Consider the following 20399-nt stretch of genomic DNA (forward strand, 5'->3'; position numbering starts at 1 on the left):
CGACGGCCGCTGGCGGCGGTGAGGGAGGAGAGGGGGTGGGGGTGGCGGCGGCGGTGATTAGGGTTCCGCCCACGGGGGACGGGAGAAGTGGCTCTGTGTTTCCGCAACGTTCCATCGATCAGTCCGTCTTCATAAAGAATTTAACAAAGGTCGTTGCATGCAGCACATTGCCGATTAAGGTTGGTTGGTTGGTCAACAATCTGGACGGCTGACGCTCGATGGGTTTCCGGCGGTTTGTGCATCTAGTGACGAACGATGTCCGCAGCTCAAGATGGCAATGGGGCCCTAAAACTCGCGTCCCCACGGATTTTTACTTTATTAGAGAACGGGGATAAGCGTCCTTTTAACCCCGCGGGGCTGTTGCTGGGTAAAATATAAAACCCGACACGTTTCACGGGTTTGGGTTCAAACCCGTTTGAGAAATACCCGAACTCAAAACCTGTTATCCCATCAAAATACTACACTAAGCGTATTGGCCATTCAGTCTCAACTACACACCGGCCGACCCAGCGTCCCAGCCCCTAGCCCCAAATCCACACCCATTTGAACAATATCCTGGAGAAGGCAACTCATGTATGGCTGAAATATGCTTATATTTGTTGCTGAAATATGTTATGTAGCTGCTCTTACTTCTCTTTGTAGCTGTTGTTATTGCTCCTTCTGCTCAAGTTATGTTGTTGAAATATGTCCTTTGTAGCTGTTGAACCATGTACTATTGTATTGTGCTGAAATTTGCTTCTTATACCTGCTGTTATTACTCTTTTTCTCAAGTTATGCTGCTAAAATATGCTCCTTGTGCCTGCTGAACCATCTACTATTGTATTGTGCTGAAAGTTTTGCAAGTTATGCTGCTGAAATATGCTTTTTTTTATTGCTGAAATGCTATTCTGTGCTGTTACTATGTTTTCTTAAATATGTTGATTTCTTCGTAGGTTTAGAAAATCCGATGAATTTAGGAGACGGACAAAAAACTATTCCCGCGCACGATAACAGAGACGGGTTTATGATTTTTTCGTGGCGATGGGTTTGGGATAGGTTTCGTCCCATTGCCATCTTGACCCGCAGCACTTACTCCCTGCGCCGCATCGACATGTCGCGCTTTCTTCCGCCCACCACCGCACGTCGGCGGCATCGCCGGAGCGGGAGAAGACAGCCCGGCGTTGGAACACGGTTGCCTGCCCGACCCCACGTCGCGCTTTGAAGCTCCGTCGGGTCGGGCTCGGGCCAGCCCCTTAAAAGGCGTGATGGACTTCTTCCTCCTCAAGACCAAGACCAACCATGGACACGAAGCGGAGGAAGAAGAGCTTGACCTCAACATGGTGGTCGCCACGGACCACACGGGCCGCGCCCTCATCTACGACCCGGACTCGCTGGCCGTCCGCGCGCTGCCCAGGCTGCCCGAGCGCAAGTACATCCCCGTCTCCCTCACCGCCGGCGGCGCCCTCTACGTGTTCGACCGGATCCCCATGCTCCACAAGAAGCGGTGCTGCGAGGCGCTCACCTTCCGCCGTCCCCGCGGCGAGTGCGGGGACTGGTCATGGCGCGCTGTGCACCGCCGACCTCAACGCCGCCGAGTTGCCAACTTGCCTGCCTACTGGGTATTTTAATACTAGCAGATTTGCAATTCCCCACAGGCACCGAGACACGTGCAAATGATAGCCATCGAAGACGCGCTTGGAAGGCTGTCTACGGCATGGCGTGACGCAATGAGAGTATTTATTTCTAAATTTGCTTGCGGAATGATATGTTCCAAAGTGCCATAAGTCTACCAAAGTTTATAAAATCCCCTCCACGTTATTCAGCTTTCTTGTGAATCGACGTCGATCAATGTCATTACATCAGAGACCTGGATGCTGTATCCAGTTCGGTGCTTGCTGTAAGACATGATCTAGACATCTATTCTTCCTCGCGTGCCTATGACCGAACTCTTCTGAACCGTTCCTGCACCTTGCGCCCCATGGTCGCGCATGGCTGCTATTGCTATATATACACATAGACATTATCATATGCACATACAAGACACTCCTCTCGAATCAGGCATGGATATGAGAACTTTCTCCTGTGCCCTGCTGCTGGCGACGCTGATGCCCCTTTCGGCGAAAGCGTCTAGCAAAGTAAGATCATGCTCCTCTTGCACAATACTTCATTTAATTTGCTTCTTTTAGCGATGACACCATCGTGTTGTTATGAGAACATTCTGCCTCAAATTTACAGCTCTACATTGTGTATTTGGGGGAGAAGGAACACGATGACCCGTCTATGGTCACCGCGTCGCACCATGACATGCTAACCTCTGTTTTTGGGAGGTACAGTACTAGCTAGCTATAGTTGTTCCTGATTACATCTTTTAGTATACATCATGTGACTTGCTCACCTTTTCGTTGTTAGTGGGTGACTCACATTTCTTTACTCTTACTGGCAAAAGCAAGGATGAAGCCAAGAAGTCGATGGTTTACAGTTACAAGCATGGATTTTCGGGATTCGCAGCAACACTCACTGAGACGCAAGCTGAGACACTTGCAGGTAATATTCGTTTCCAAGATATGGCATTAGCATGTTTTCTTCAAGAACTCTTTCAAGATGTTTTCATTAACCTCTTGTGAAGTAAGAGGGGCTTTCATTTTTAACAGTCCATTGATCAAGAGTAGCTTATGGTAAGTTTAGCTTAAACTGTTGAAAAGGATAGGTTTGGGTGAGGTTTTTTGGCACTCAGGATCACATGATCTTTTTTAGGATCGGAGCGTCTTTGAAACATGGATGATCGACTGAAACTAATCATGTTCCGAGTGTAGAATTCCCTGAAGTTGTCCGCGTGAAGCTTAACACTTATCACAAACCGCACACAACTCAGAGTTGGGACTTTCTCGGCCTTGACTACGATGGACCACAACAACAACAACCACAACAACAGGAAGGCCTTCTGCAAAGAGCAAAGTACGGAGAAAACATCATCATCGGGGTGATTGATTCAGGTTTGCAATTACATTTATAAGTTTAATCGCCATCCACACATCCAAAACCGAGAAACCCAAAGTAGAGGATGGAGTACATCATCAATTGATCACATGCTTATGGAACAGGCATATGGCCTGAATCACGAAGCTTTGATGACACCGGATATAGCCCTGTGCCGGCACGGTGGAGAGGCGTGTGCCAGATTGGGCATGCGTGGAATGCCACGAGTTGCAACAGGAAGATCATCGGGGCCCGATGGTACAGTGGTGGCATCAGCGCTGACGTGCTTAAGATGGACTACAGTTCCCCTAGGGACCTCACTGGCCATGGCACGCATGTAGCCTCAACGATTGCCGGTAGCCAGGTGTGGAATGTGAGCCACAGAGGGGGTGGCCTTGGTGTCGGTATCGCCCGCGGTGGAGCACCACGGTCTAGATTGGCTATATACAAGGTATGTTGGATTGACGGGAGTTGCCCTGAGGCAGCGATCCTTGCGGCCATCGATGATGCCATAAAGGATGGCGTGGACGTCTTGTCGCTTTCACTAGGAGGCAGTCCTGGCGAGGAGATCTTTCAGACATTGCATGCTGTATTGCAAGGGATCCCCGTTGTGTTTGCGGGCGGGAATGAAGGCCCCGTGCCACAAATGGTGCTGAATGCCGTGCCATGGGTCATGACGGTGGCTGCTAGCACAATAGACAGGTCATTCCCAACCCAAGTGACGCTCGGGAACAATGAAAAGTTGGTGGTACGTACAAACAAATCTTAAATCCTCGAGTAATTCTTATGTTATTCGATATGGTATTTTTTATCATTTGATTTTGTCTGAAAAGGAATATTAATCACATTTATAAGCATTTGGTTCAACATCCAAGGAATCCAAGTTTCAAAGTATCACGCCATGTATAACATACAGACAAAAGTTGAACTATTATTTCAGGTTGTGCAGATTTGAATAGTGTAGTAAATCATCTTCAAAGTTTACAATTTCAAATATCTCGAACAACCGAATTGCTAACAAAAATGCAATTACCAAATTGTAGAAGAAACCTGCATTAATATGATAGATCAAATTGGTGTTGCCCTCCAGTGTTCACGAACTTACATGCATTGTTTTGCCACATGAACGTGACTCTTTCCTCAACAAAACAACTTGACTCTTCCGAGATGCATGCAAAAAGGAAAATGGAGCTAGGGGGCGGAGCCGGATAATGGAGATAGCCGTCATACCATAGAAGGCATATTCACGTAGCATAGTAAATATCATAGTGTCTAGATAGTCTAAATATGCCGGTTGTTCGAAAATATGAATGAAAACTATTGTCTATTAATTTAGAGTTGGTTCTACGATCACCACTATCAAAGGATGATTTATTTAGACCTTAACCAGGCTTTCTTCTTCATCATCTCTACACAACCACAGGTGAACAATCGAAAATTTTCTAATTAGTTTTTGATGTATACCCTCGACGCCTTCTCGCTTCTAATTACTCTCTACACACAAGTTAATCTAATATTGGGAGAGTTGCCAAGGACTAGCCAAAACATAATCAGAATTCCATATGAGTATGTAGACTATCATTTCTTCCTTACCCTGTGACTGCACCCTTGCTGCTATGGGTCAGCACCCATGCATGATGGAAACTAAGGGGGTGTTCGGATTCCCTCCGCTCCGGACTCAGGTCCGCAGAGCTGGCGGAACTGCGGGCTAAAACAGTGGAGTTGAAAAATAGGCACTCTGCAGATCCTGTAATTCTGCGGAGTCGGTGGAGAGCCGAACAGGCCCTAACAATCCATCCTTGGATCGAACCAACAACAGGTATATTTAGCGCCACCATGAAGCTTTCCATAATTTTTATTCCCTCCATTTTTAAATATAAGACCTTTTAGATATTCCAATGCAAACTACATATGAAGCAAAATGAATGAATCTACACTCTAAAATGCGTCTATATACATCTGTGTGTAGTCCATAGTGAAATCTTTAAAAGGCCTTATATTTAGAAACGGGGGGATAGAATACAGAAGGAATGGTTCCTTATAGAGTTTGACAATTTGACTTGGAGCTGAGTTTGACCTTAATCATGCAAAGATAAGAATTTACTCCCCGTGGCGTGCCTTATACTTCCTCTGTATCTTCTTACTTTGCATATTAGGTTTGTCTTAATTCAAACTTACTCCCTCCGTCCCGACGTTTTTTGACACTTCACTAGTGTCAAAAAGCGTCTTACATTATGGGACAAAGGGAGTAGTAAAGTTTGACCAAATTTATATTTAAAAATGCCAACATCTACAATATCAATTAAAAAGGCAGTACCCCCCCCCCCCCCTCCCCTAGTTTGTTCCACAGAATTAAATTGAATCATATCTACTCTCTCCGTTCCAAAATATGTGTCGTGATTTTAGTTGACACTTATTTTGGAACGAAGGAAGTACTATAGAACTGCCCTTTTAATGTCCTCAATGCGTACGGCTTGGCCCAAATTGTGAATCTGATCATTGTACATGATCGCCTAGGCAGACACATATAAGATTTTTTTTTGTTGGCACATATAAGATGTTGTAGACACAATATGCACGTACTTGATGTGAGGTTGTAGGGCCGAGGTTATGGACTAGAGGGGGTGAATAATCCTATCAAAAATTACTACTCCAAATTTTAGTTTTTTCTAAAATAAGGTTGAAACTTGTGGCATCTACATCATTGTGATGCATACAATCAGCTTTATTAAGCTTGATGCAACACAATGAGGACAAAGTCATCAACAAATGGAGTACAGAACATAGATAGCTACCGCAGAACCATTACAAGATATAAATATAACAACTTTGACTAAGTCGAATTCTTCTGCCGCGACGCCTTCAAGAAGGCTAAACACCCTCACACTGGCGTCACCACGTTTGGCCGGAAACGGCCAAGACAAAAAAAAAAAATTTATCCTTGTTATCACAACCAACCACTACAGGTCATCAGATCAGTAAGGAGACAACGCCTTGAAGAAGATAACAACACAAGATTGTCGCTACAGTGCCCGATCAATAAAGGCTAGAACATGACTTTTTTACCCTGCACATGAAGCAGTGTTCCAGTTATCATCTTGATGTGGGATCTTAAGAAAGTCACAGTAGCCAAATATGATTGAAAACTATATGATGCTTTCTGATGTTCAGATAGTCGGTGGCCACAGTGGCTTGATACCACCGGGGGCAAAGCCTCACTCTTGGTTGATCCTACACAAAGAAGGCAATTATGGAGCATGCACAAACTCTGGATTGCTTTACACCTTGAAGGTTCTCATGTACTCCTAACAGTTTAGGAGGTTCACACCCTCCAAGGATAACAAGTAATGCAAAGTCGCTTTGAGGAAGTCTCCAAGAGATGTCTGATCGACTCTCTCTCTCTCTCTCTCTCTCTCTCTCTCTCTCTCTCTCTCTCTCTCTCTCTCTCGCGCGCGCGCACGCGCGCACAGATAAGCTTGAAGTAAAGAGGTATGTAGCACAAGAAACGGAGGAGTTTGTCCATTGTACTCTCAGAGTTTTTGCTCTCTAAGATATTCACTATCACCAAGGATCTCAAGACGTGCTATCTAACACAGGGGGGGGGGGGGGGGGGGGGGAAGTGAAAGCAGATTCGACTGATGCACGATTAAAAGCAACTATCTCAGAAGTCATGGATGGTTTTTTGGTACTTGAAGACTTGTTCAAAATTTGAATGTTCAGTTGGGAAGACAAAGTAAGCCTTTCAAAGATCCAATTACACATAGACACATACACAAAGGGAGTTCATTTCTGCTAGTAAGAGAACTTACTCAGAGGGAGATAATGATTCTCCGAGGTACCAAGGTCAACAAAGAAAATCTCACAATTGAATCAGTGCAAAAACAACTAAGTCTCAACTCGGAGGTATGTGATAGAATTTTTCTCGTGAATACTGGTCCTATTCTGAGACACTGGGCTAAAACAAATCGAGAGGTGCTCGGAAGTGCGTAAAAGAGTTAGTCTCAAATGTACCAGAGCTAATAGAGATGGTCTGGACTAAAATAGAGATTGGTGGCACCAGAGAAAATCTTTCAATCAACAACAATGAATTTTCCTTCGGAAGCATCGAGATTTCTTATATCGGAAAATGCCATCACACACCATTCATTCGATGCACCCCTTTCTGATGTGTGTCATATCCCACATGCTTTTGCACATGTGTGTGATGAGACCCTAACATCGACAACATAGAGGTGCATCTCTAACCAAATTTATTAGGCAACCTGTATTTTTTCAGTTCCTGTCAAACAAACACCCAAGTTGGCAGATTCCCTAGGAATACATTATTTTTGCACATGCATTCCTATCATATTCCTGTATTTTCCTCATCCTAAGTTTTTAGGATCCTGCAAACCAAAGGAGCCATCATATACTTTAGGTACGACCATCTAAACCATGAATAGTTGGTACATATTCACCCGTGAAAATAATTTTGAACCGGACTAAAGATTTAGACTACAAAATAGGGTAACAAATTCAGGCACGCATTTGTTGAAACAGGCATTACTTGCTTAATAACCAATATGATGTTTACTAATTTACTATATGCATTTTTTGTATGGAATCTGGCGGTGAAAAAGCTTGAAATCTGGTAGACAGTTTGAACTGCATAAGTTTTTTCGTACAACGAGTTTTAATATGGTAATATGATCTTTTATTTTCCTGTGTACCATTGGCAGTTCTGGGTTTTTTTCTACGTGCACCTACCAATATCTGTTTCGTATACAACTAATTAATCAATAATTGGAAGAGATGGTTTGCATGCACATGCCAAGGTTTGAAAGTTCAGTCAATTTAAAATTCAGTTTAACTATTTGAGATGCTTACACTCAAACTGATTTTTAATCAAGAATTAATTATACCTTGCAATAGTTTTATTTGTTATATGTGTATACTTTTTGGCAGTTATTTTCCATAATTACCCCAAGACATGAAAACATCCTACAAAGTCCAATAAAACCTTACAACGTAAACACAATTACATTATGGAAACCATGATCTTGTTTTAATTAATCACCTACTCTTAAAAATAACTACTTGGCCAATTCTACGTGTCTAAAGACAAAGGTGAACTTTTTCGTGTTTTTATTTCGAATGCAGGGGCAATCTCTTCACTACAACGCATCTGTGATCAGCAACGACTTTAAGGCCCTCGTTCATGCGAGGAGGTGATATGAAATAAAGAAGCCACTTGGCACATTTGATTTGTAGTTCCACATTTTGTATAATCACAATTCGTTGATTCTGAATGATACCGAATTTGATACATTTATCCAGTTGTGACATGGAGACACTAGCATCAAGCAATGTCACAGGCAAAATCGTATTGTGCTATGCACCAGAGGAGGCATTTCTCACCTCGCCTCGGGTGGCACTTCGCAATGCCATCAACCGTACCTTGGAGGCCGGTGCTAAGGGCCTCATTTTCGCACAGTACGCCGTCAATAATGTCAACAGTGTGGCCACGTGCCACAACATTATGCCTTGTGTTCTCGTGGATTTTGAGGTAGCACATAGAATTGCTTCATATTGGGATATGACAGGGTGAGCATATGTTGTCAGGTTGATAGGCAAGGTGAACACATGTTGATTTTCTTGTGCAATAATTAACTCATGTCAGTCATGTGCCATGTTAGGAGTCCGGTGGTGAAGGTGTCACCTACCATGAGCGCTGTTGGAAATGAGGTGTTGTCACCGAGGGTCACCTCGTTCTCGTCGAGAGGCCCTAGCCTAGCGTTTTCAGCCATACTCAAGGTATGTATTTCTTCTTAGTTAAAGAAAAATAGGTTGCATTTCGCTATGTACCTAGGCTCTCTAGTTGTTTGAATACTTACGACTTGTATCATGTACATGTTCGAATAGCCTGATATAGCTGCACCGGGAGTCAACATCTTGGCAGCAGTGCGTGGCACCTATGTGTTGTTGTCCGGGACGTCCATGGCATGTCCTCATGTCTCAGCGGTCACTGCGCTGCTCAAGTCGGTTCACCCTGACTGGTCACCTGCCATGATCAAATCTGCCATTATCACCACAGGTACAAACATGGCAATATAGTAAAGTTAATATTCTAAGTACCTCGTCACAATATGCATAAGACAGACTCCATCATTACTTAAACTTCTTGCAGCTTCAGTGACTGATCGTTTCGGTATGCCGATCCAAGCTGAGGGGGTGCCAAGAAAACTAGCTGACCCTTTTGATTTTGGCGGCGGCCAGATAGACCCAGACAGGGCCGACGATCCTGGCTTGGTTTATGACGTGGATGCAAAGGAGTACAACAAATTCTTCAATTGCACCCTCGGATTGTTAGACGGCTGCGAGTCCTACCAACTCAATCTCAACCTCCCATCAATCGCCGTGCCAAACCTAAAGGACAATGTCACAGTTTCGCGCACCGTCACCAATGTCGGGCCGGTGGAAGCGACTTATCGAGTGGTTGTTGAGGCTCCCGCAGGGGTAGCCGTGTTGATGGAGCCATCTATTATTAGTTTCACCCAAGGTGGTAGTACACGCGCACCATTCAGGGTGACACTCACGGCGAAGCAGAGAGTTCAGGGCGGGTATAGTTTTGGGAGCATCACATGGTCCGATGGAAGTGCCCACTCAGTGAGAATTCCAGTTGCGGTACGGACTGTGATACAAGACTTCGTCTCAGATACATCATAAATTTATTTGTAACTGGCGTATGCTCCTGTTCCTTCATTCATGTACTTGTCCTGGGAAAAATGTTGCTGAAATGCTAAAACTCTATTTCATACATCATCATTAAGAAATGTTCTACATAAATGCAATATTTATTTCCTTTTAGATTATTCCTTTCATTTATTTTTTCTGCGATGCCAAGTGCAGTTCAGTCGAAATCAAGTGACGGAGCACGAACACAGCCTGCCTTCCCGTCCACTTCTCACCTGCCCTGACACTCTATGTTCAGCCATACAAACAGAGAGCTAAAAGGTTAATGACTCTGCCTGTCCTCCAAGGATCAAAATGATATATAGCGTGCGTACCTCACGATTTATACAAACAGCAATTGCATTACATGGTCCAAGGTTCCAATCAGATGAATTAAATCAATCACCAATCGCTCCAGCCACCACTGTCACGGCCCTGTACGGGGCCGCCAGCAAGCACCGACATCCCCAACTGAAGATCATGCAGTTTCGATACCTCAAACGTGGCTTGTTATCGGATCAGCCATTGCACTGCAAAAGGATACCCAAGTTTCTTCAGAAAAGAATCAGACATAACCCTTCGTGCCTCAAGAAGGAACTTGGCTACAAATGGATCTGCAGACTGCAGTGTCTACAAACCGAAAGATGACAGGGTTGTGCATAGGGCTAAATTTGTGTTTTCCACGCAGCTGAAACAGATTCCATTACAGGAACTAGGCAAGCTATGAACTTAACAGCAAAAGAACAAACGTGAAATAACATCAGGATATCAGCAAGAGATATAATGCGGATGCCAATGGTCTTTTACCAGCCGAAGAGGCCCAAAACAACATACAGCCAAGGTACTTCCACACTCATAATCCTAATGGTCAACCCCATAGAGAACTCAAGAGTGCAACATTATGAAGTAGCTTCCCAGACCTTCACCTTCTCACTTCACTGCAAAATTATGAACAGGTAGCTAACACATCCTTGGCACAGTAAAGTAAGCCTGTCGGTGTGAAAACACGGCAGCATAAGTAACCATCATCAACAACCCAAACTAGCGCAGAGTCTCATTGCCTCAGCAAAAGAAGCGATGCGGGCTCAACACACAGAAGGGGTCCTCCACTGACAAGTTGATGGCGTGCTGAAAGCTCCAGCAACTGGTGGCGGGGCAAACAGATATACCACTGCCACTGCTTCCACCTGATGGTGCATTGCCCTTCACTAGCACACCATCACTGTCACCACAGACAATGCCCAGGGTCTTTATCCCCTTCTCCAGTATGTAACTGACGAACAACTGCTCACGGTCCAGGCCTCGGAATCCGTGGAGGACGAACGTCTTAAGATGAGAGAAGCAGTTGGAAGAGCCCATGGGATTCCAGGCCTCAGCACAATCGCCCCGATCAGCTGACCAGGATGGAATGGACTGGAATTGAGTAAAAGACAGTGTCAGTTTCTAGCATATCAATCCTCAATATGCAGTCAAGTACAATTAGAAGTGCAAGAACAGATACCTATATTATCAATCTGGAATGTATAGCAATGAACAGCAAGTACTCCAATAAGCTGACATCCATATTATTATCTTGAACCACAATAGATGAACAAATATAGGGATGAACAGGTATGACGCGGATACTACCATGATGTGGAGCGTCTCGAGGCAAGGAAAGCATCTGAGCAGAGTGTGCAGCATCTTGACCTCCTTGTCGTGCGAAAACTGCACCTTGACAGCCAGTATCTTCAAACTTGGCAGCATGGCGCCATCTTTCATAGTCATCCCAGCCTGCCATTGAGGCAAATTAAACATCAGAAAATGATTTGGTTGCACAATCACGTAACGAATTTAGGTGCAGATCACGAAAGTTGCAAGACACAGTTACCCTGATGACGGTGCCGCCAATCTCGAGCGCGTGGAGCTGGAAGTCCAAGAACCCGAGCACCTCCAGCCTGGACGCATGGACAATCTTGACGGGCCTCCTCCGCTCGGAAAAGCTTTCGAAGAGCAGGCGCTCCAGGCAGGGGGCATTGTCAACAATGATTTTATCAAAGGTGCATACCCATTCCAATACCACACGGAGGCTGCGGGACTTGATGCGGAGGCACGAAGGGTAGTTGTACGAGAGGGCAAAGGAGAGGATCTTCAGTTCAGGGCAGTGTGCGAGCAAGGCGTTGAATTTCTTGTCTTCGACCATGGAGTGGAAAAGGCCGAGCTCGTGCAGGTTTGGGAAGGCGGGCCGGTGAGCGGTGGGAATGTCCGGAAAGTTCCAGATGCCTATGTAGAGGCGGCTGAGGGAGGCACATCTGAGGATATCATCGGGGAGCGGCATGTTGATCGGCCAGGGGCGGTTGAAGAGGATGAGGTCCTGGATCTTCTTGGCGGCGAGGCCGGCGACCAGGCGCTGGAGCGCGTACTCCTGCTCGTAGAAGGAGGTGCGGGTGATGCGCACAGCTCGGATGGAGCCAGGGTGAGCGGCCACGCAGAGCGAGATGCCGCGCACGGCATCGAAGACGCTGTGCCCTTCGGCGGCCCTGAAGTGGCCGTCGTCGACGAGGAGCGGGGTCGCCGCCCACACGCAGCGCCAGCGGGTGGAGAGGACCATGGTGCGTGCGGCTTCCTTGGTGGGGAGGCGGGACATGATGTTGGAGAGCAGGTTGCGCGGGAGGCGGCTGAAGTGGTCCTGGCCGTCACCATCCTGCGCGGGCCCGTTGGCGTCGGCATCCTCCGAGTCAGAGGAGGTGAGGGAGAAGTGGTCGTCATCGGAGTCGTCGGCCTCGGGCGCGGGGACCAAGGGTGGGGGGAGGCAGGAGATGATCAGGGATACGATGCAGACCATGCCGTCCTGCGCGGACGGACCCTCCAGTGCCATGTTGTTGAACTGCTCCTCGATGTCGGCGTAGCTCATAAATTCTCCTCCTCCTCCATGTGCGGCGGCGGCCATGGTGGACGTGGCGGCACCCGGCAGAGACCGGCTAGGGTTTTGTCAGGGTTCTGCGAGGCGAGCAAGACTGAAGAAATGGGACTGGTTATCTAAACCAATTTGCTAATAAGATAGTACTCCATCAAGACAATTTTGCATAGATTCTGCAGGGCCAAAGAAAATCTCAAGTGCAGAAACTTAGATTCTGCAGGGCACAAGAGATTCAGAATCTGCAAGCCGTTCTGCATGGCTAAGGGAAGGGATGACCTGAACTTCTCTTCCCTGAGTGTAGCACATGAACATGCCCAAATCTACATGGCCATCCGGGCCTTTTAAGCTTACCAAAGCGAAAGAAAATATATCCATCTAAGACTACCATTCGCACAGAACAAAAAGCGCACTCCCAATCCTCAGAAGTTCGACTAAGTAAAACATGACACTAGATTTTACTCTGGTAGCAATCTGAAAACATGAAAGAAGGTAAAGAAACAGCAAAAAAAAAAGTGGTTATGTCACAGCAGATACTATGCTAGAGAGAGTCTGAGGTGAGGACGAGTTAACATGGTTCTTTCAGTTTCATGTACCATCTCTTAAGCTGCCACTATTCGACATGCTCAGTGCAGTTTACTGAACAAGATGTTTAATACTACCAATCTGAGAATTAGGACCTTCAAAAAAAATCTGAGAATTAGACATTTAATATAGAAAACTTGGAAGAGATGGTAACACATCCCAAACTCCCCAGCAGAAAAGTTTCTTTCACCAAAATTAAGCTTGGGCATGCATCAATGTAAAATGCTTGCTTCTTTTGAGTACTCCCTCCAATTGTACACACAAAGTAAAAAATACATTTTCCATGCGACTACTATCAAGATTTACAAAATTTTATTTATACCATCCATTATTACAAGTAACAGCCGTGCACATGTTTGTGACCAAGAAAAGATAAGAACAGAGGTACAAAGGAAAGCTGGCCAGGATATAAACTTCACCTCAACAAATGACATGTAGTAGTATATACTTGACCTTGGCATGCACTACTGCTACTAAGATGTATCAAACAGACTAGGCACTTGCTAGGCACTGATGTTTTTTTACAGAGACAAAAAAATGCTAGTTAACTACTTCCTTGAGAGCACATTAGTACAGGCAAAAGAGGCACAGTAGACCCATCAACCTCTTAACTTCTATACCATAGAAAATGAGAGAGAATGATACATACTCAGTTTAGGCTGCTGTTGCATGCTCTCTGCAACAGAACTAGTAGTAGCAACTAAAACAAAGTCAGTAGTAAAAAAAAAAAAGCACGTGTTTAGCATGAGCTGAAAGTAGTTAGTGTTAGTTCCATTCTAGGCGTATTAACAACATTAGCTTATTTCATGTTCAAAGTTGTTTGAGCGGGGATATAATTCAATCTGCCTGATATTTGACATAACAGTCAAAAATTGAAAGCTTCTTAAATAAAACAATTGTAGTGTCCACAACAGCAAACAATCTTTCCAAAGAGACACTGGTACGAACGAGTGTACCATACATATTTAGCTTTTGAAGGACACATTTTTTGAACAAAGTATCCGATAATCCAATATCTAGAACTAATTTAATTATGGCCCTTAAAGATGGAACAGTACAGCAACGCTTATTTGCACCACAGGTTAACATTAGAACATGGAGTAGCTTCTATCAATAATAGACAGTTGCTACATATCGATCGCTAGGTTATCTACCATGGACAGTTCAGTGCACAAAAGACTGAGCACAAAGTTCAATGTAGAAACAGACTAAAGTTTTAACGAAGTAATGAGGTTCAACACAAGTCAAATGACTGACCACTAGATTCATGTGAGGGAGCACACAATTTTAAAATCAGCACAACTGCAAAACCTACACATTGACAGCCACCAGTGAATCACATTGTAAATTCAATGAACTTGCAGTTGAAGAAACCATCAAAAAGATAGATTGGCTGCCTAGCAGTACTTTTTCTTGCAGGTCGTTAGTATCAAAAAGAAAGATTGCAGGTCGCTCCGGCAGCCTAGATGTGAGCGTCGAAGGGAGGAGGAGCAGGGGTAGAAGCTGAGGTCGGGAGGATAGAACTTGGGAGGAGCCCAGGAGCTCATCGGTGTCAGTGCAGCGCCGTGCTCGTGGGAGGTAGCCATGGTGGGAGGAGGCAAGAAAACCTAGGGGAAAGGAGGGGAGGGGAGGGGAGAGGAAGAATCACCTGGGGGAGAACGGCAGGCAGCCGTAGGAGGACGCCGGCGTCGAGGAGGCGGCGGGCGGCGGCGGCGCGTTCTTGCTCCGTCTCTTGCTTCCCCGAGCCCTTCCTCGACGGGCCCTCCTAAACGCGCACCCACACCGCTCCTCCAGCACGCGATTTTGGACAAGCCCATGTGCGAGCTGGGTGCCCCTATTTTTTTTTTCATTTCTTCTTGTTTTTTCCTGCTTTTGTTTTTCCTTCTTTAAAAAATTATTAGGGATTGCAAAAAAATTCACAAATTTAGACAAAATTTCATATATTTCAACATAATGTTCCAAATTTCAGAAAATTTCACAAATTAAAAAAAATAGGTTTCAGAAAACGAAATATGTAAGTGGCAACCAGTGGCAGATTGCACCGTCAGTTCCAGCCGCCCTCCCGATCTCCTTCATTTCCCGCACGTCCTCGCGATATCCTTCCTTTCCCACACGTTCTCCCGATCTCCTTCCTTTCCTCATGATCTCCTTTCTTACCTCCCGGTCTCCTTCATTTCCCGCACGTCCTCGCGATCTCCTTCCTTTCCCGCACGTCCTCCCGATCTCCTTCCTTTCCCCGTGATCTCCTTCCTTACCTCCCGATCTCCTTCCTTTCCCGCACGTTCTCCCGATCTCCTTCCTTTCCTCCTGATCTCCTTCCTTTCCCGCCCTCCTGATTTCCTTCCTTTCAATCATCAGTTACGACCCCACGCGCCTTTCCGATTTTGGGCAAGGGAGCTAACCACCTCGCCTATGACACTCATTGTTGAACAAGCTAAGAAAAATATTGTTTTTGACATGTTTTGCCTTTAATATTTTAGCACTGAAAAACTTTTGTTTCACCTATCAAACCTGGCACATAAACTTTTCCCGTGGTAAATTCTCCATCACCACCATGATAAATGACACACCACCAACATGATAACTTTTGTATACTACGCAGTACATTATGTGTAAGTAGCATGGTCATAAGCATTGAAGATGTGATAACTTTGGTGAAAGCATCATGGTAATTTTGATCATTGGGAAGAAATTTGTTGAACCTCGGCCCCTAGTAATTTCTGTAAATAGCACGATAACATTCATGCCATAGACCTGATAATTTAGATACAAGCATCATGGTAACTTTAACCATTGGGGAAGAAAAATGTGAAAAAATACCAGATAATTTATGTGTAAATAGATGGTAATATACGCAGCGCACATCTGATAACTGAGGTAGAAACACCATGGTAACTTTGACCATAGGGAAGATTTTTTTAAAGATACTCCGGTATCTTCTATGTAAATAGCACGGTACTATACCTCCCTCCCTGGTATTTTTATGTGTAAATAGAAGGAAAACATATGCACCGCGATAACTAAACACCATGACAAGTTTTTGACTCGTGGGGGGAGGGATTTTGCTGAAACATACCCCTGATAAATTGTGTAAATAGCATGATATTTTAAGCACTGCCTGCTTGATAGGTTACCTAGAATCACCATGATAACCTTTTGTCCCGGGAAAAGTTGTTCAAAACATTCCCGATAATTTTTGTGTGAATAACATGATAATATAAGCACCGCATAACCGATAACTTACAATATAAACATGATGGTAACTTTTTACCAAAGGAAAACAAGTTGTTAAAAACATACACTCGCCTCACGGGGCCTCTTAGATGAACACAACACATGATGTGCCACGGAAAAGCCACACAATGTTTAGTGTCATGAGAGGCACACGTGCTCGTGGGTTGGCCTGGAAAAATGGCCCACTTTGACCCACTATAGGCGTGATAAGTTACGCAAAAACATCGTGGTAATTTTGACCTATAGAAAAAGTTACCAAAACACACCCAGGTTTCTAGGTATAAGTATCATGATAATTTACGAACTGTAGACCCGGTAACTCATGTACAATCCCCCATGGTAACTTTGACCAGGGGCGAGGTTGATGTACACATACCCTGATAACTTATGTGTAAGTACCACGGTATTTTACACATCAAAGACCTTATAACTTGTGTACAAAACACAGTGATAACTTTGAAAGGGGTGTAGTTGTTGAAACATAGTACCTAGTAAGTTCTATGTAAATAGCATGGTAACTTACACAACACAGGCCTGATAACTTGCATGCGAATACTATGGTAACTTTGTCCTGAGTGGAAATTGTGGTAATTTTCTGTAACTTTTTTGTAGTAACACAATTGTAAAAAAAGGGGGGGGTCAAAACGATTAGTTTCTTTAGTTTGAGCAACAAATACCTAAGGGTGAGTTGGTTGTGGTGGCGCACTTTTGTGCCAAGGAGGTGTGGGTTCGAATCCCACATGCGCAATATTTTTTTATCATATGGTAAACATGAAGAAGTGGCAGTTTTCTCGGGGGTGGGCGCGCGAGATGTGCGGGAGAAGCAGGTTTCTCGGGCGAGCCTGCGGGGTCGTTCGGAAGAAGGTGGGGTCGAAGGAAGGGGGATCGTGTGATACTTTAAAGTGAAAGAAGTAGAGGTGTGACAGTTTTGCTTGTATGGCACACATGTGCCAAATATCACAGTCCTTCAAAAAATGTTCAAGAATTTGAAATATGCGCAACGGCGGCGAACGAAGGCTAGGGTTTTGTCAGGGCTCTGCGAGTGCGAGGAGAGCAAGCCAGGAATGGGGAATTGGGGACAGTTGTTGGCAGCAAGTGGCCAAGTGGGTGGTGTACGCGGCCCAGAAGGCTGGGCGTTCATTTAAATCGAACCGTGCGGTCCAGTTCTTGGGATTTTGAACAAATTCAGTGTTTGAGAAAAGCAAGCACACTTCTTTTATAAAAAAACACCTCATATATTAATTAATCAACAAAGCTATTACAATCGTTCATTATAAAATTCACCATGCCGGGCGAAACATCGTTAACTAGGATGCCATCCGATCTATTAACAAATCTAAACTTAGCAATCATATGGGCGACCAGAATGACCGAGCGATTGATCTTGGAAATCTTAAGATTAGATATAAGCTAGGAGATACACATCGCTTCCTTTTTCAAATCCATTAATGATGACCTGTCAAATTTTTTATTTGCAAAGGTCACAACCACAAACGCACAGTCAGTCTTTAAAATTATGAAATTTTGAAGAGTGATACTTATATAAAGACCCGCAGGTCAAGCCCGGAGCTCCGCCTCCTCCATGCTTTCACAAAGCCTAATGAAATCCCAGGAGGAGGTGATGACCCTCCCAGATGAGTCCCTGGCCACCATCCCCGCACTCGTCACATTAATACTCTCCACAAAGCTTGCATCGACGTTGATCTTTATATAATTCGAAAGAGGAGGCTGCTATATCACCTAAGCTTTCGAAGGATTAGGGGCAGTACTTAATCCTGCCACCAGACTTTTACCTTTATTTTTGAGTCCACCTCTAGATAGGAATGACAAGCAACAAATGATGACCAATAATTATGTACAAAGCTTGCAGAGGCTGAGACAAATTCCCTTCCCTTACCAAAAATCAGGTCTTCAGAAAATGAATATAATTTGGTCACGCATAGTAGAGCTTAATTGATCCAAAAGAATAAGAAACCAATCAGCCTCGGTATACCTAAAAGCCTCCTCCGCAGGCAAACCCCAAATATCCCTCACGGCCATGCACAACGCATATACCTTTGGCCACATGACTAACACATGAAAGGTACTTTCATCTTTCACTCCACATATAGAACAGGTCGAAGAATGGTTTGGTGGTGTAAAATTTTGTTTACCTGGACAGCCAAGCTATCGGTAGCGACATGCCATGCAAAATTACGAATTTTCTGAGGAACATTGGCCTTTCAAATAATATCTCAATTTTTCCTCTCTCGCAACATTGCACCATTATATTGGCCCTCGCCATATTTGCGGTCCTTTAGACAAGCGCAAGCGTCAAGCTTGTACGCTTGCGCTTTTAACCGAGAACATCACATTCTTCTCAAAATGCCAGGCAACAAAATCACCTTACCCAAGTGACTGAAACCGCAAACTTAAGATCTCCTCCGCATCATGTGGATAAAACATATGCCTAATCAAATTCTCATCCCATCTCCTTGGTCCACTCAAAATCGGGTCAGCTACCCATTTGATCTTGGTCCTATTCTTCTTTGCGGTTACTTTAAGGCCTGAGGCTCTTGGAAGCCAGTTGTCTCTCCGAATATTAATATTAGACCCATCACACACTCTCCAAATAACAACAGATTTAAACAGATCCAATCCATGTAAGATATCCTGCCAAGTGAGCGATGCCGACTTGGGAAAAAGTTGTGTCAAGAATATGCCCATGGGGTAATATTTTTCCATCATCATCTTTGCGCATAAGGAATCTGGGTTAACCACCAATCTCCAAGCCTGCTTAGCCAAAAGAGCTTGGTTAAATAATCTTAGATCACCAAAACCCATACCCCCTCACCTTTGGGCCTAGTCAATTTATCCCAAGCCAACCAGTTAGTTTTCCTCCTATCCTCCTCGTCGCCCCACAAAAAAATCCTCATAATTTGAGATAGATCCTCACAAAGCGATGAAGGGAATTTAAATATACCCATGGCATAGTCCGGAAGAGCCTGGAGAACTGATTTGATCAAAGTTTCCTTCGCCCCACTAGACGCATATTTTTCTACCCAATCCGATAAAATTTTAAGAGCCTTTTCTTTAGTAGATTGGAATTTACCTGCCATCATTCTACCTTGTGACACCGGAAGCCCAAGATATTTATCCTCAAAACCATCAGCAGTAATGCACAATATTACCATGGCATCCACTTGATCTTCCATGCTACACTTCTTCCCGAACATAATAGAGCATTTATCTGCGCTCAGAAGCTGACCAATCCCCTTCTGAACTTAATGGACTGTCAGATAAACAATGTGCGCATGCACACAAGAAGTAGATCCCATGAGTAGAAGAATCAGACCTTACTAGTAAGAACCATCACGTGAACTCATTAACAGCTCACAAGCTTATCAAGAATCCTCAATCATAGAAAGAGAAGAATATGCTACCGTGATGCAATGCTTTTCTTTTTTAGTTCAGTTGATGATGCGAGCAAATAGGTGGTAGGAGATCAAAGGGAAGATATATCTATCAATTGCGACCGACCACCGTTGCCCGCTAGGGTGCAGAGAACGAGAGGTGGTGCACTGGCAGCCAGGGTTAGATGTCGGGTGGATAATCAGATTGGAGGTAGAAGCATAGATATGCTAGTAGAATAGACCACTGATGACCCACAAGTATAGGGGATCTATCGCAGTCCTTTCGATAAGTAAGAGTGTCGAACCCAACGAGGAGCAGAAGGAAATGATAAGCGGTTTTCAGCAAGGTATTCTCTGCAAGCACTGAAATTATAGGTAATAGATAGTTTTGTGATATGATAATTTGTAACGAGCAACAAGTAACAAAAGTAAATAAAGTGCAGCAAGGTGGCCCAATCATTTTTGTAGAAAAGTACAAGCCTAGACAAACTCTTATATAGAAGAAAGCGCTCCCGAGGACACATGGGAATTATCGTCAAGCTAGTTTTCATCACGTTCATATGATTCGCGTTCGGTACTTTGATAATTTGATATGTGGGTGGACCGGTGCTTGGGTGCTGTCCTTA

The 20399-nt window shown here is 44.5% G+C and overlaps 3 protein-coding genes across 6 annotated transcripts; 2 read left to right on the forward strand and 1 right to left on the reverse strand.

Moving 5' to 3' along the window:
- Window positions 1-1045: 1045 nt before the first annotated feature.
- Window positions 1046-1691, forward strand: LOC125513573. Its single transcript, XM_048678706.1, has one exon. It carries the CDS (start codon window positions 1245-1247, stop codon window positions 1605-1607), a length of 363 nt encoding a protein of 120 aa, XP_048534663.1. The 5' UTR covers window positions 1046-1244; the 3' UTR covers window positions 1608-1691.
- Window positions 1692-1932: 241 nt separating this feature from the next.
- LOC125513570 (subtilisin-like protease SBT3.9) lies at window positions 1933-9751 on the forward strand. Its single transcript, XM_048678701.1, has 10 exons — window positions 1933-2114; window positions 2215-2306; window positions 2426-2523; window positions 2793-2972; window positions 3081-3703; window positions 8095-8162; window positions 8272-8538; window positions 8631-8748; window positions 8857-9028; window positions 9122-9751. Exons 1-10 carry the CDS (start codon window positions 1968-1970, stop codon window positions 9658-9660), a joined length of 2304 nt encoding a protein of 767 aa, XP_048534658.1. The 5' UTR covers window positions 1933-1967; the 3' UTR covers window positions 9661-9751.
- Window positions 9752-10421: 670 nt separating this feature from the next.
- LOC125513571 (F-box/FBD/LRR-repeat protein At1g13570-like) lies at window positions 10422-14943 on the reverse strand. 4 transcript variants are annotated; one of them, XM_048678704.1, is made up of 4 exons: window positions 14796-14943; window positions 11537-12645; window positions 11296-11439; window positions 10422-11079 (listed from the first exon to the last, which is right to left on the reverse strand). In XM_048678704.1, exons 2-4 carry the CDS (start codon window positions 12593-12595, stop codon window positions 10729-10731), a joined length of 1554 nt encoding a protein of 517 aa, XP_048534661.1. In that variant the 5' UTR covers window positions 12596-12645; window positions 14796-14943; the 3' UTR covers window positions 10422-10728. The 4 variants fall into 4 exon arrangements, with proteins under 4 accessions (XP_048534661.1, XP_048534660.1, XP_048534659.1 ...); XM_048678703.1 differs by having other exon boundaries at window positions 11537-12662; XM_048678702.1 differs by having other exon boundaries at window positions 11537-14458.
- Window positions 14944-20399: the final 5456 nt, after the last annotated feature.

This window comes from Triticum urartu, chromosome 6 (genome assembly GCF_003073215.2).
Source record: "Triticum urartu cultivar G1812 chromosome 6, Tu2.1, whole genome shotgun sequence".
NCBI classification, from domain to species: Eukaryota; Viridiplantae; Streptophyta; class Magnoliopsida; order Poales; family Poaceae; genus Triticum; species Triticum urartu.

Excerpts from the sequence above, each read along its gene's own strand:
- LOC125513573 (XM_048678706.1), top strand. The coding sequence starts at position 1,245 with ATGGACTTCTTCCTCCTCAAGACCAAGACCAACCATGGACACGAAGCG.
- LOC125513571 (XM_048678704.1), bottom strand. The coding sequence starts at position 12,595 with ATGGCCGCCGCCGCACATGGAGGAGGAGGAGAATTTATGAGCTACGCC. Across the intron at positions 11,440-11,536 it reads TTGGCGGCACCGTCATCAGG|GCTGGGATGACTATGAAAGA; the intron begins GTAACTGTGTCT and ends CCTCAATGGCAG. Across the intron at positions 11,080-11,295 it reads TCGAGACGCTCCACATCATG|TCCATTCCATCCTGGTCAGC; the intron begins GTAGTATCCGCG and ends ACTCAATTCCAG.
- LOC125513570 (XM_048678701.1), top strand. The coding sequence starts at position 1,968 with ATGGCTGCTATTGCTATATATACACATAGACATTATCATATGCACATA. Across the intron at positions 2,307-2,425 it reads CTAACCTCTGTTTTTGGGAG|CAAGGATGAAGCCAAGAAGT; the intron begins GTACAGTACTAG and ends TACTGGCAAAAG. Across the intron at positions 2,973-3,080 it reads CATCGGGGTGATTGATTCAG|GCATATGGCCTGAATCACGA; the intron begins GTTTGCAATTAC and ends CTTATGGAACAG.